The sequence below is a fragment of the Trachymyrmex cornetzi genome, unplaced genomic scaffold, assembly GCF_001594075.2.
Source record: "Trachymyrmex cornetzi isolate Tcor2-1 unplaced genomic scaffold, Tcor1.1 scaffold205, whole genome shotgun sequence".
NCBI lineage: Eukaryota > Metazoa > Arthropoda > Insecta > Hymenoptera > Formicidae > Trachymyrmex > Trachymyrmex cornetzi.
In genome coordinates this window covers 919242-933744 of record NW_017296691.1, presented here as the reverse complement: position 1 = coordinate 933744, position 14503 = coordinate 919242, and the positions used below count along the sequence as shown (strand labels likewise).

The 14503-nt window shown below is 35.8% G+C and overlaps 1 protein-coding gene and 1 pseudogene across 2 annotated transcripts in view; one reads left to right on the top strand and one right to left on the bottom strand.

Annotated features, from left to right (window-relative positions):
• The window catches only part of LOC108759798 (uncharacterized), a 35924-nt gene extending 22610 nt beyond the window's left edge, over positions 1–13314 (top strand). The window contains exons 3-12 of one of the 2 annotated variants that reach the window (XR_001940050.1): positions 126–338; positions 5155–5387; positions 5499–5710; positions 6095–6306; positions 6746–6949; positions 7032–7148; positions 7268–7540; positions 7942–8416; positions 9255–9708; positions 11974–12045. Coding sequence is in view for 1 of the 2 variants with exons in the window: in XM_018505428.1 (XP_018360930.1) it covers positions 126–338; positions 5155–5387; positions 5499–5710; positions 6095–6306; positions 6746–6949; positions 7032–7148; positions 7268–7540; positions 7942–8416; positions 11974–12370 (2336 nt within the window). In the remaining variant the exon portion in view is untranslated. Of the gene's footprint in view, positions 1–125; positions 339–5154; positions 5388–5498; positions 5711–6094; positions 6307–6745; positions 6950–7031; positions 7149–7267; positions 7541–7941; positions 8417–9254; positions 9709–11973 lie in introns of both variants that reach the window. The other variant, XM_018505428.1, reaches the window with a different exon arrangement.
• Positions 13315–13673: 359 nt separating this feature from the next.
• LOC108759801 (thymus-specific serine protease-like) lies at positions 13674–14441 on the bottom strand (annotated as a pseudogene).
• Positions 14442–14503: the final 62 nt, after the last annotated feature.

Here is a 14503-nt window from a genome sequence, read left to right as displayed (position 1 = left end):
ATCGAATTTATTTACATCATGAAGTTGTAGGGAAAGGTCCAATTAGTTTTCGGCACCTGGGGAAATAGTCCATTTCGCACCAATTATCGAGCATGATAATCAATTGTATTAATTCTTCTTTGCAGTTCTGAACGTGGCAGGCGGCAAAGCGCCGATGCAATCCAGCACCATGGAGGGCGGATTTCCACAACGCGCGGTTGACGGAAGCAGCGGCCAGAGATACACGCCGCAAACCTGCACCCTGACGAAGCCCGAACGCAGACCATGGTGGTACGTGAACCTGTTGGAACCGTACATGGTGCAGCTGGTGCGACTGGACTTCGGCAAGCCGTGCTGCGGTAAGTAATACCGTATATATTTCTTCGCGCTTCGCCGCTTGTGAGAATTTACCGTTTCGCGTAATAAATGAACTCTTGCAAATCACAGACGATATTTCTACACTCTATCGTTCAACATTCAATGAGCTCATCCAGCGTGTCGTTTACCCCGTAATGACATCGACCTCGAAAACAACTTTGGATGATCTAAACAAGAAAATGAAAATATTAGGTATAGGGATCAAAATTTGAGAAGTCCAAGCATAATTTTGTTGATATTTTGGAATTATTTATTGTGTATTTTGAATTTGTAATTTTAAGTATTAACTGTTAAATGAATGAAGAATTCGTATAAATGTGGAGAACTTGAGATGGTAATTAAAATATTTTCTGAATATGTGACAGATAACAGATTTTATGTTAAATAGTAAATACAACGACAAATGTGTTAATGTTCAAAAATATTATTCCGTACTGATCAAAGTAATGATTAAGAGAGCGAACAGCGGAAAATTGATATTTGCATTGCGGTCTTCAAGCGACGATTCGCTCTGTTTCCAATTATTGCTCCGGACGAATGGTTGACCATTTCTTTCCAGCAGGACAATTTACGGTTTCTGACGAGGAGTGTGAAATAAAAAAAATTTATGAAGGATCGTAAGAAAGATCGCGATAGCGATGGTAATTAGACCTTTGCCGTTCATGTAGTGATTTACGAGCGTATCGAATCGTTGCAGTATCTATTTTTTTCGCGGTGTCAGTCTCACAGGTATTGAATCAAATGCTCGTTATGATGTTGCGTCGCTCGACGGAATAAGTTAGTAAAAAGCGGCGATAAAGAGCATTTTTCGTGCACTGCAATTTGCTGCGAATCACTTCGTTCTGTAACGAGCGTTACTGCTGATAAGCACGGGCGATAAAGTCTCTCGGTGATCTCGATATGAATTCTAATGCGAGACTCACGCTGTCGAGATAAAATCCCCGCGATACCGTAAATATCCCATCCGTCGTCCGGCACTTTCGTTTCATGGCACGTTTTCTCGACTTTCTATCAATAAATGAGCATTACTGAGATAATTACCGGTAATACAAGCTTAGCAAGATGGATTCAGTAATCGAAATAAATTCAGTATCCAACATTGCTAGCCTACGCTTTGAGTAAATTATAGTATTTTAGATTGAGTTATATTAAATAACTTTTCTCACGTTTACTTGAAATTAATTATATAAATAATATTAATGATAATTATATTTTCTCTTTTTTTAAATTTACGTTTATTTAAAAAAATGCAACATATAATTATGTTTTTATGCTGAATTTTCACCCGTTCTAATGTAGGAAAAATTTTTCCATAACGAAAACAAACTTTTTAATATAAAATTTATTCCGTTCTATTTTATTAAAAATTTATTTTTATAACTTATTATTCTATTTTCTAATGTTCAATATTTATTGTATAATCTGCGCAATATTGTGTAAAGATAATATGCAGATAAAAGTATACAAACGTTATTTTAGTCAACGCTATATAATTCTGACGCAGACTAGTTGATCGCGTTCTCCAGCTGATACGATTCATCTTCGAAGAGATTGACGCTTCAGTGAGTATTCGTCGATCTGACAACGAAATCGCTATTATGAACAATCGATCGCTGGAGGCGATGATGCTTTCTGTGTAAAACAAATAGATTGCGAGAATTTCACGTTCACAGAGCAGCAGAAAATCCATTTTATATTGTACAAACGATCCGTAAAATTCCACCATAAAACTCATACTTCCTTCTCTTTCCACTGACCAAGTCGGAGGCCCTGTTTGCATACGAAATCATTTAGAAACTCTTCCACGATGAAAGTGAGAGTCTTTCCACTTTCAATTGTTAGAAAACCATCGCAATGCCCATCTCTCGCGGTACACCACATGCATTTTTCAGTAGCATTCGAGAAACCCGAGCTTAATCGTTAATCAGCTCGAAGTTATCGCGTATATTTAGTTCCGGAACTAAATCATTTTGCCATTTTTTTCCTTAATGGTCCAAATAATATTATACAAGTATAATACAAATGGCATATATTACATATAATTTATCGTTAATTACTTAATCATTGCACAAGAAGAAAACAATGTGCAATCTGATTGTATCTGGTTAGCACTGAAAGTTTTGCGGTTCAATGAAGATACGTTTCCGCAATTCTGCAGATTATATCAGATGCTTCTTCGTTAATGGGCCTCCGTGCAGCACTGGAAAATTCGCGTTATCGTTTCGAAAGTTCGTCTGCTCGAATGAGAGAAACTTTCACTGTTAAACGAGCGATAATAATGGCATTGTTAGTGCTGGACACCCGTAAAGCAAGAGCATTTCGTTTTTTATTCAAGGAAAATACTCTTGGCTACTTCTTCCTCAAGTAAAAGTATTTTCATCTTTTCGCGAGGAAACCACTCATCAGCGGCAAATTAGCGAGATCCCCTGATTATATATCGGAAAGCGATAAAAGTGAATTCAGAATCATGCGAGCGAGGTAAACAGTTAATCCCGCGCGGCGGAGTGGATTATTAACGACTTCCGTGTCGCCATGTTCGCACAAAATTCGCCAGGAGTAAAGCATACGCCGGAGGAAGATGAATTATTCAATTGCGATAATTGACGATTGGATAGCTTTAATGCTCGCGGATAGAGACGCGCCAGTAGAATCGTTGTGCGAGGTGAAGATGAAACAATGGCCGGCATAATGCAGCCCGTTTTAAGCAGCTGTTTAGTTACGGCCCAGCACCGAAGAGATACTGACGATAATTCTCATGCCGACTCCACCGTCCGCACGACCGCTCATAATTGAACAAACGGCGCATTACAATTACTTCGGCCTCTCTGCGTGAAAGAGCAGCTTTCACGTTACGCCTCAGCGGCGAAGAAGAATCGATTCGTTCAATTTCGTCAATAAACTGCATTATTAACTCATGTATTACAGATTCATTGCTATTAATTATCGCATATAATGAACTAAAGAACTAAGTAGCATCGGATCTTATTACAGTAGGCGCGTTTGTTAATTTGATAGGATAATTTTTCAATGAAATGCATAAATAAAATCTTTCTGAATTTAAGAAAAAAAAGATTTCGTATCAGACTTTCACGAGTAGATCAGACTTTTACGAAATAAAGTTACACGTTTTGAACTTGATTCACGAGAAACTCATATATCAAGTATTGAGCAGTTTTCTATTTAAGTTTTATTCTTCTATCAAATATAAAAAAGATCAGCGTTGAATTAGTGAAAAAGATTTAACGGGATTTCATTGATAGATAAAGTTAAATAAAATGTAATTAATGTCTACCAACAGTAATTATTAGTAATTAACATTCATGATTAATAGGGGACAGGTTTCCCTTGCTGTTTTTACTCACGATACGACGCTTGGCGGAAGACACAAGCGTCTCCCAATCCTTTCCCGATACGAGAGTTTCTCCTTTGCCTCGTGTTGCTCCTCACTCGTGCACTACATGTCTACGCACTCATTACAGGCGAGAATAGCAGCTTGTATACGTGCAACAGGAAAGTCTTGTGACCGTACGTACGTGCCGCACGTACCTACCTATCTCTTAACGCGATCGTTTGCCAGACGAGAGACTGTCGCACGACTTTGAATCCATGATCATCACTGTACAGAACGAAAGCATGTAATTGCAGCAGTTTGCAACTCTACGAGTATTCGTCGGCGATTGTCTAGCCAGTCACAGTTGGACTATCATCTGGGCCAGAAGATATAGTTCGAGATGATTTTATCCGTTCAGATACTTATAATCGGCATGCGTTCTACCCTTTCAACTAAACTGCAAATGAAAATCCCGATTCAGCCACGGTTTTCCTTAATCCGGTAAAATCCATAGTGTATAGCTGCAATCTATTTAGATATATTTTGACGAAGTATATTACCGTTTGGCCGAGGTCCCGTGTGATTCTTTTTTTTTAATGGACCATAACTAGAATATGTAAAAAGGTAGAATTTGATTGAAAATTAATAGATAATAGATTTAATTAATCGTAACTTTGTTGTTGTGTCTTGAATCTGTCGCAGCGATTTTATTTGTTTGAAATTGAATTATGCATTCAATTTATGTCTTAGTAGAATTAAAGAATATTTGTATGTAATAATGCAGTAGAAAAAAATCATATAAATATAGAAATGTTTTATTATATCAATAACGCGACATTTGCTACGCTTTTTGAAAAAAATTTCAACGAGATTTTATCAATTATTAAATTTAATGTTGTACAAATATTTGAACAGGACCCACCTAACACAAAGTTACATGTAACGTACCCGTTAATTGTAATTTCCCACTCAACAATATAACTGTAATATAACACACGTGTTATATTACAGTTATATTGTTGAGTGGGAAATTACAACTAACGAGTACATTACATGTAACTTTGTGTTAGCTGGGGAAGTTGTCTTACTAAACTATTTTTACATGACATCGTTCGAAAATCTCTTCAAAAGAGGAATTCTTTATATCTAATTAACCATAACAGAGAACTTGTTGCGATTATTACAGCATTGACACAGATTAAACTAACGTCTCATATAATAAATATGTACCATTAAATTCATGCATGAGCGCAATTGAGCGTCTTGGCGGATTCAATATAATTACAGTCATGATCGCTTAAATCCATAATCATCAAAGTTTTCCTTTAGTGAAATTTTCCAGCACGAAAAAAAACTTTGGATCGATGAATCCTAGAGAGATGAATCTAAGACAGAATTTAAAAATATTACAACCAAAGTTGTCCATGAGTTGTCCATTTTAACAAATTTGTTTAATTGGCCTCCAGGCAACGACATCCTCGGCACCATCACCGTTCGAGTTGGTAACAATCAACCAGATTCAGCAACAAATCCCATTTGCAATCAATTTACTGGATCTCTAGAGGAAGGGCGGCCCCTCTTTTTGCCTTGTAACCCACCGATGCCCGGAGCTTTCGTTTCGGTGCATCTGGAGGTTTCGAAGTTTGCCAATATTCCCGTGCAATTGTCCTTGTGTGAGGCGTTCGTCTATACCGATCAGGTAGATTTAATAGTTGTGCAACAACTAGGTCTTACATTAGAATGGAAATAAATCTATTTCTCCTTCTTCTACGGATGCGATAATGAGTGATTGCATAAAAAATGAATACAGGCCTTGCCGATTGAGAGGTGCCCTCAATTCCGAGACCAACCGCCAGGATCAACGGCAACTTACAACGGCAAATGCTACATATTTTACAATCGCCATCCATTGATATTCAGGGAAGCTCTGGCATTCTGCCGCGCGCGAGGTGGCACTCTCGTAGATGAGAGCAATCCAGCTTTGCAGGGATTCATTTCCTGGGAACTATGGAGACGGCACGGGTACATTCATTATTCATGTAGCTAATATATAGAGAAACTCTATGTGACTCGGTAATAGTATATATAATAAGAAAATTAAAAAAATTGTCACGAACAACAGAAGAGAGGATGACATAAAAACATTTTGAAAACATTTTAAACAAATTTTGAACTCTGAATTTTACAAATAAAATATAATTAAATAGCTCGAAACGTAATTAAAAATATTATATTAAAATTTTCGTTTTTAATATAAAATACTGTATATTTTAAATACGTATAATTATAATATAATTTTTTAATATATCACTTGAAAACGTCATATTAAATTTTTTTTTTAATAATACTAAAATAATCGTCTGTTTATAATAAAATAATAAATGATCTTTTTTTTTATTATTGAAGGAGTGACATGTCCATTCAGTATTGGATGGGCGCTGTTAGAGACCAGAAAGATCGGACGTTATGGAGGTGGACCGGAAGTAATGAGGAAGTGTCTGTTTCGTTCTGGGATCCACTACCAGGTGAAGAAGATTGTGTTCGGTACGACGGCAAAAAAAGCTGGCTTTGGTCCGATACACCTTGCTCATCCCGGCTTAATTTTATCTGTCAGCATCGTGAGTATCATCTTATTTACATTCCTGCTTTTTAAGCAATATTCCAGAAAAGATACTTTAAATATAATATATTTAAAATAATGTATTTAGAGGCTTCTTATTTGTGAGATTCTGTGAAAGTCTAACATAATATATCGTACATCAATCATTTAAAATTTTTTAACCGTGAATTTTACTGTTCCATCTAAAATTATTTAATTCATATTCTAAAAAATAGAAAATTCTAAAAAATCTTCAATTGTTATTTATTGGTCGAATAAATTTTCTTAGAGTATAATTTCTTTTAAAGTTGATATATTTTATTCTTATTTAAAGTCTTCAATCTATTTGTTGCTTAGAACTCTGTGTTTAACATTTTTCTACTATGCATGCTATTTTTTTTATTATAACTATCTTTTTGTTGAACAAAAGAATAATAAAAATAATTTTCCTTTTTCAGAACCACAAGCTTGTGGCAGACCCGAACAACCACCAAATTCCACGATGATGGTGATCTCCGAGTCGACTAAAATCTCCGGCAATGTTTATGAAGTTGGGGCAACCGTGGAGTACCAGTGTGACGATGATAGCCTCCTGGTCGGACCACTAAATCGCACTTGCCTCGACACCGGTTTCTACAATGAGTTTCCACCGGTGTGCAAATGTAAGAAATACGATCGGGAAATGTATTCAAATGAAATCATCACCAACGTGACTCGCATTGTAACGCGCTCTCATCGTTTCAGATATCGATTGCAACTATCCCGCGAACATAAAATACGGTAGTTATATACTCATCAACGAAACCACCACTTATCTCAGCCAAGTACAGTATACCTGTGATGACGGTTATGAGATGACCGGTAAGTATTACAGTTCATCACGACTCGTCATAATTATTCACGGTGCATTTGAGATAGAGAACGAATATCTTGTAAATCATTTGTGAGAAATGATTATAAGCCAATCTCTGCGACCGCAGGACGTGCTCGACTAATTTGCGACGTCGACGAGCGTTGGAATGGTCCACCGCCGCGATGCGAGCCGATTCTCTGCGATCCACCGGCTACGGTTGCGCACAGCTCTATCGAGATAGAGCGTGAAAGTGTCCTAGTGGGGAATACCTTCAATCAAAGTCTACAGGTTAATAGCATCGTTACTTACACATGTGAAAAGGGCTATCGGCTCGTTGGTTCCCGACAAATAATGTGTTTAAGCACCGGATTATACGATCGCGTTGCACCCGCTTGCACAGGTACTTATTTATAGATTTATAATAATAAAAGTCAGAATGTATCATATAATTTATAAAGAAATAAATTTTAAAAAATTATAAAATTAATATTAAATTATTGCACAAAAATAGATTTGACGATAATTATATTTATTAAGTTTTACAATCTATAAATATTTGAAATAATTATTACTTGTGATAAATTATACATATTTCTGACATTTTCATAGAATTTCATAATAACGAAAATTAAATGTTATGTCAAGTACGCGTAGTCAAAATTATACAATAAATTATAATATAATAATTATAATATAATAATAAATATTAATATATATCTGCTAAAATTAATTTAAATTTATTTACTTAGGGAGTAGGATATGTTTATGTACATATTTAATGTGCAAACTTTTCTTTATCAGAGGAACCACGAACAACTTTGAGTTCTCCTACCCGAGCGACATTACGTCCGTCCACTCCGAAAATTCGGACGTACCTCACTTCGAGGACCAGAACCACGGCGAGTACTACCAGTACGACTCTCTTGCCGTCTAGGAATGTACCAAACACTGCAGAACTCCCAGCGACGGTGAGGGAGACCGTCTCGAGGAGGCCGAGCATCGGCCTAAATAGACCCACGACTTCGTCGGTGAATGATGCCGGCAGCGATCACCCACAGGACAACGAGATATCCGGAAGCGGCGTGGACCACGCACAAGCGGGAATCAGCGCAGGCATACCGGAACCGTCTGGTCCCTTCCGAGTGGACAGCGCTGAGCAACCTAGCGGCACCCATCAAGCCAAATTGAACTTGGGAGCTGTAATCGCTCTGGGAGTGTTCGGCGGTTTTGTGTTCCTCGCCGCGGTGATCACAACAGTCGTTATACTTATACGCAGGTATATTAAAAAAAAAAAACGCGTCATCCATTTTAAGCGATGATTCGATTTCGATCATCGCCAAGCCTTCATCCCGTGAATCTTCTCTATTTCTGATAATATATTATAATATATTATCATATCATAACGCACTCTGATATACATAGATGATATTCGACCGGATTGTACATTGTAACGCTTACTTTGTATTAATTTGATCTAATTTCTGTCTTCTACCGCTTTGTCTTTTTCCTAACTTGTAATACATATACATATATATATATGCTGCATTATAATCTTTTTCATATAAGATAATTTTGCTTACTGAAAATGTACATGTTTCTTAGAGTCTTAATGTAACAAAAGAGCCTCTAACATTTTAGATAGATCTAAGGATATACAATTGTACTACCGCCCTTTCATTGATCAAGCTTTTTTGTAATTTAGCCTGTAATTTACCTTAAATGTAGAGCCTCATATTACGCTTTGCAAAAAAGGTATATTCTAATTTTCTGATTGATCTATAATAATTTTCTTTAATTTGTTGTCGTTTATTAACCAATGGTTCTCAACGTGAGTCATGCGGCCATCTAAAGGTCTATGGTATTCTATTCGCATGTAAAAAAGTGGAACATTATCAGAGGTCATAATAAATGAGTCAAAATGTCTTTTGTGGAGTTGAAAATGAAGATAACTGTAAATGCAAATAAAAGTGACGTGGCCGAAGTAAGGTTGAGAAACAGTGGTGTAGACGCGTCACAAGACCTAAGATCGCATCAGAGAAACGCGTGAGTCTCGTTGATCTAATCCGCCACGATAATAATTAACACAGTCCATTTGTGTATTGCGATGGTGTTAGCGGCAGTGGCAGCGTCAGAGGAAGGCGCCGCAGGGGGCTCGGTGGGGTTGGTGCGCTGAGGGGTGGCGGTAGTGGTGGCCTTGGGAGGGGCGATACCGGAATGCCCTCGCGTTGGTATACGCTACTCGCGCTACCCTTCCCCGACCAGCACCTGGGGCGCCGCGATCTCACGGCACGCCGCGGTAGCGATCATCCTTACTCTTTCACTCTGTCAGCGGCGCATCGCGCCGGCTACTTCTCGAATCCCTCTCTGTAGATCGCCATCACTGCCCCTTTTCTCACCTCCGTCGTAAAAAGAGCAAGAGAAAAGAAAAAGAGAATCGTTTCATTTTCTAATAAAGCCTACAACCACCACTACCACCCCAACCCTCCACGCAACCACCGCCCACCACATCAATCATCACGTACCACCACCAACTACTACGCGCCACCCTCGCGAGTGATACTAGTCAAGGTAAACGAGAGCAAAGTTTTACTGAACACTTTCTTTAAAGCTAGCTCGTTTTGCCATCATGACACGCCATGCAAAGTAGAAGATGATTATAGTGCGTTGCACACACCCGAACACACCAACACCCTGTTATAGCAGATAAATCTCCGCCGTGTATTCAAGGATTCTAGAAAGTGGTCATATATCCTATGCATATAAGTATAATCTATAAAGAAAAGACTAACAGACGTTTAAATGTTATTAACATGGTTTATGTTTTCTGGGATTATTTTACTCTCTATCCGTTTTAATTCATTATCGTAAGATAAGTCGAAATTGATTACAATAGGAACGACTACGGTCTAGAAGTCCTGAGTATAGCGCTACACAGAAATCACAAAGAAAGTATTATGTATAGTGCTTTTTATGTATTCTTTCCTTGTCTGCAATACTTATGTTGTAATCTCTTCAAAATTTCATTAGTACGCTATAATTGGACAGGTACATGATATGTACAACATATATATACATATAATATAAAGTAGTATATATATAAATCTTTTAGTATTTTTAGAACTATTGCTCAGACACTTTATTTTCTCTCTTCTAGCTTTTTCATTTCGATTGTCAGTGGCTTAAAAATCAGTTCGGGTCGTAGTAACAGGATGGGCTCTTTTGCATTTAGTTTTAAGATACAACGGTCAAATTCGTTATTTACTTTTATTCACTAAAAGTGTACAAGATACACGTGAACAATCCAACCCAACTCTTCTCCCATTGCACATAACGCTTTGCCTATTTATTTCATTTTTTTATGTAAATAGTTTTAGTGCTACAGAGATAAAGTTATATTTAATATCATGGAATGAGAGAGTTACTATTCCGTTACATTTTTGTAACAAAAATTTGATAACGACGTTGCAATTTTATTTGTGACTATAATAACTAACTTAAATTACGCTAATATTGATCACTTTGAAAGGTAACTTGTATCATTATGCGTTTACTTACTGAAAAAAAAATTTATAACGAATAATGAGTAGTCTGTCTGACGAATACACCTAATACTCGAATAAATAAATAAAAAATGAATGAAAATACTCATTCGAATACTTATTTTTTATTCATCAAGAAACGAATAAATACTTTTTTATTTCATTTGAATGAATATTTTTTGATATGATTACGAATATTTTTGTTTCTTATTTACTTTTACTCTGTATTATCCGCACAAAGCTTGCAAACCTGCAAGAAAAAACAAATCTATAAAATCTATAAAAATAGCTACGATTACACCGTGTGTTTAGTTCGCACAAAGCTTGCAAACCTGCAAGAAAAAACAAATCTATAAAATCTATAAAAATAGCTACGATTACACCGTGTGTTTAGATCTATACGATCTTATACGAAATGCGTCCTTGTTTAACCTATAGGTTAAACAAAGAGACATTTTTGTTGGGAATAAATAATATATCTCGGAATTTAATGGCCACCATAATGAAGGATCTGCCCAAGATATCTTATAAAATGTTTATAACATTACTGTAATGTAACCAGAATTATATTAGAATACGTATGGCTTTATATCAAATAGATATTTATAAATAAAAAATGTATTGCTTCCTAAAATATTTTTCAAAATTTATAAGTTTCCTTCATAAAATCTGAATATTACAATGACAAAAATAAATAAAATTAATTTTTTTACTTAAAGTCGTCACAGTACCGATTATAGTTAAAGGATAACGATTGCTTATTAGAGCTTTCTTTTTCAGTTCATATTTTGTTTGAATAAATATGAATACTCGTTAAATATTCATAGTTTTTTTATGAATAAATATTTTTTAAAAGCCCAAAATTTTGAATGAATATATGATTACATTTTTTTTATGTGAAAATTTTGAATAAATATATAATTTGAAGCTCAATTACAAATTTTTGCATTCATCGGGTACACTAATAATGAGTAATGTAACCCATGTAATCTCGTTATACCTATAAGTAACGACTAAAAAGTAATGATTTACAAATGCCAAGTTAACTTTTTCAGTAACGAGTGATTTTTCCAGCTCGTTACAAGTAATGATCGAGTGACTTTCCAAACCTGATGTTACCGTTATAGTCATAAAAAATTTATTTAAATCTATATTGTTATTATAACAGAGTAACGATAAGGAAAGTAACGGTATTACAAGTAACATCTTAGTTCCATTCCCTATTCATAATTATGTGATAGTAACTCAACACATATGAAAGGAAAAAGTTATTACATGTTCATTCTTTACGTAGAAATCGCGGAAGAGGCAGTAAACACTACCGTCACCGTGCATCGCCCGATTGCAATACTGTCGCCAGTTTCGATAGCAGTTCCTCGGAGAGTCGAGGAGGCCTGAATCGGTATTATCGCCAAGCCTGGGAGAATCTGCACGAAACCACCGGTCACAAGGCTGGCCATCCGCCGCTTCGTCGCAAGGAGACCCTGGATGAACCAGGATACCGGGAGAACTTCCGCGGTAATAACACTGAACGCGACGGCTCAGAATTAGTTGTTAGCGACGTCGCCGCATACCCATCGAGCAAACACGCCAGCGTCTCCGATAAGAAGCGTCATCATCATCACCATCATCATCATCACGGAAGCGCAACGCCCGAATGGAGACAGTCGCAATCCCATCATAGATATTAAACAGAGAGCAAAACAGGAAAAAATCTTCATACTTACAATGTCATCATCTGCAATCATCTGGACGATGATTTGGCGTAGTAAACGTTCGTAACTATCATGGATTAAAAGATTCTCCTTAAATGAAGGAGCACAGCGAATCTTCCGCTAGCACAAGTAGTATCTACATATCGTTTTACAAGAAACAGAGACGGATAATAATCTGAATAGATCCTACATGTATTGTTCTGTTATGTTATAAATTATTTACTGTCATTATGTCATGAAATGTAAATATTATACACACTATAGTTTAAAAATAAGAAGGATGGATAGTCGCTCGTCGTAAGGAAGGTGGTAGAAGGTCAGAGGATATGCCAAAAAGCAAAGAAATAATATACAATAACGATCAAATAGAGACGCAGTACCATAACGCTTAACAATAAGTTAATCTAAGATCAAAGATTTATGTAACCATATACATGAAAATATTTGTCTAAGGGAGCATCACACTTGACGCTCACAACGCTCACAGAATCACTTCATCTTTAGAAATGAATGTTATTTATCAAACATTAAACTAGGATAAATAATGCTCGCGAGCATTGTAAGTGCCAAATGGAACGCACCCTAAAAGGACGCCGGATATCAGCAGAACGTACATCTGTTATGGGTACCTTGGCCTCGCTTTAAATGGATTACTATGTTTCCAACCGGATATACTGCATATAGATATCATTAAGGGAAGGCCGATGTTATCCACTTAGGAATAGGACAAATATCGTGTTGTGCACGTGTACGAGTTGCATATTTACTTACACGCAAGTAAATGAGGATTCAAAGGCACACTACGGTTATGAAAATGAGTGCCTTGTTCATTGCTGTTATATCTTCAATATATTTTACTACCGAGTTTGTATTATAAGTATGTAACATTAATTATAATTATTACTTATTAAACATTTCTATCCAGCTCATTAAAATTTATGTATATTTAAGAAATAACGTAGTTGTTACAGCAATAAGTTTTTATTAATTGACTGAGAGAATTACATATGTGAAATGACATTGTAGATGCGTTTCCGTGATTCTATTTATCGTAATAAATTACAATAGTGCCATTTGGGGCAAACTTGTTCAATTTGTTGAAAAAGCAATTTTGTCACTCAAATATGGTATATATATATATATATATGTTCTTTTATCCAAGTAAAAGGGTAATAAAAAAGATACTATACAAAATGCAATCTTTCTAATATTTAAACCATTAATAATTGTTTGGAACAATTTGGCATTCTTTAATAATTAAGATATTTATGGTGTGATTTATTTCTGTATATATATATAACATCACATTAGAGAACTCAATTTTGTGGCAATTGCTTGATTAGACTTCTTATTAGTTTTCTTGCCTCCTTTAGTTGAGGCATATTACGTTCTGATGGAGGATACATATCTGCACAATGTTCAGTGTCTTTAAATAAATTAAATAATTTACAGGAGAATTAATACAAATAATGAGATATCTGTAATATATTCAATTTACCATTGATGTAGATAACAGGCATCTGTGGATTAGAAGATCGTATGATGCCCAGCGCATGTCAAGGATCGAGAGAACCGTATACAAATACTACATTTGTCACTTATAGATTTAGGCCCAGTTTCACAACTGACGGTTAACTCTTAACCGAGGTTCAACTTATTCATTATCTCTTTTCAATTCTAGAATTGGAAAAAAAATGAGAAATAAGTTGAACCTCGGTTAAGAGTTAACCGTGAATTGTGAAACTGGGCCTTAATGCACTATACAAAATATTCGTTTATGCGACAGTAGATTCTAATATAATTTCATATTATATCTGCAAAAGAGATTTTATGTACATCAATATTCTGTCATAGTTGGAATTTAATTTAAGTGGAAACAAACTCAGGTCCGAAAACATCGATGCATTGTTGTACAAAAAATTCTTTTAAAATATTCTCGAACATATCAGATCGTCTGGTGGAGAATGGGTAGAATGCGAACTCCGTACAGTATTGGTACATGAATTGACGCTCTACAAATATCATTTATAATTCGCTACTAACAGGTCACGATAATAAAGTAATTAAAATAATACATTCATATATTCAATATTAATTTAGAAACGTTTT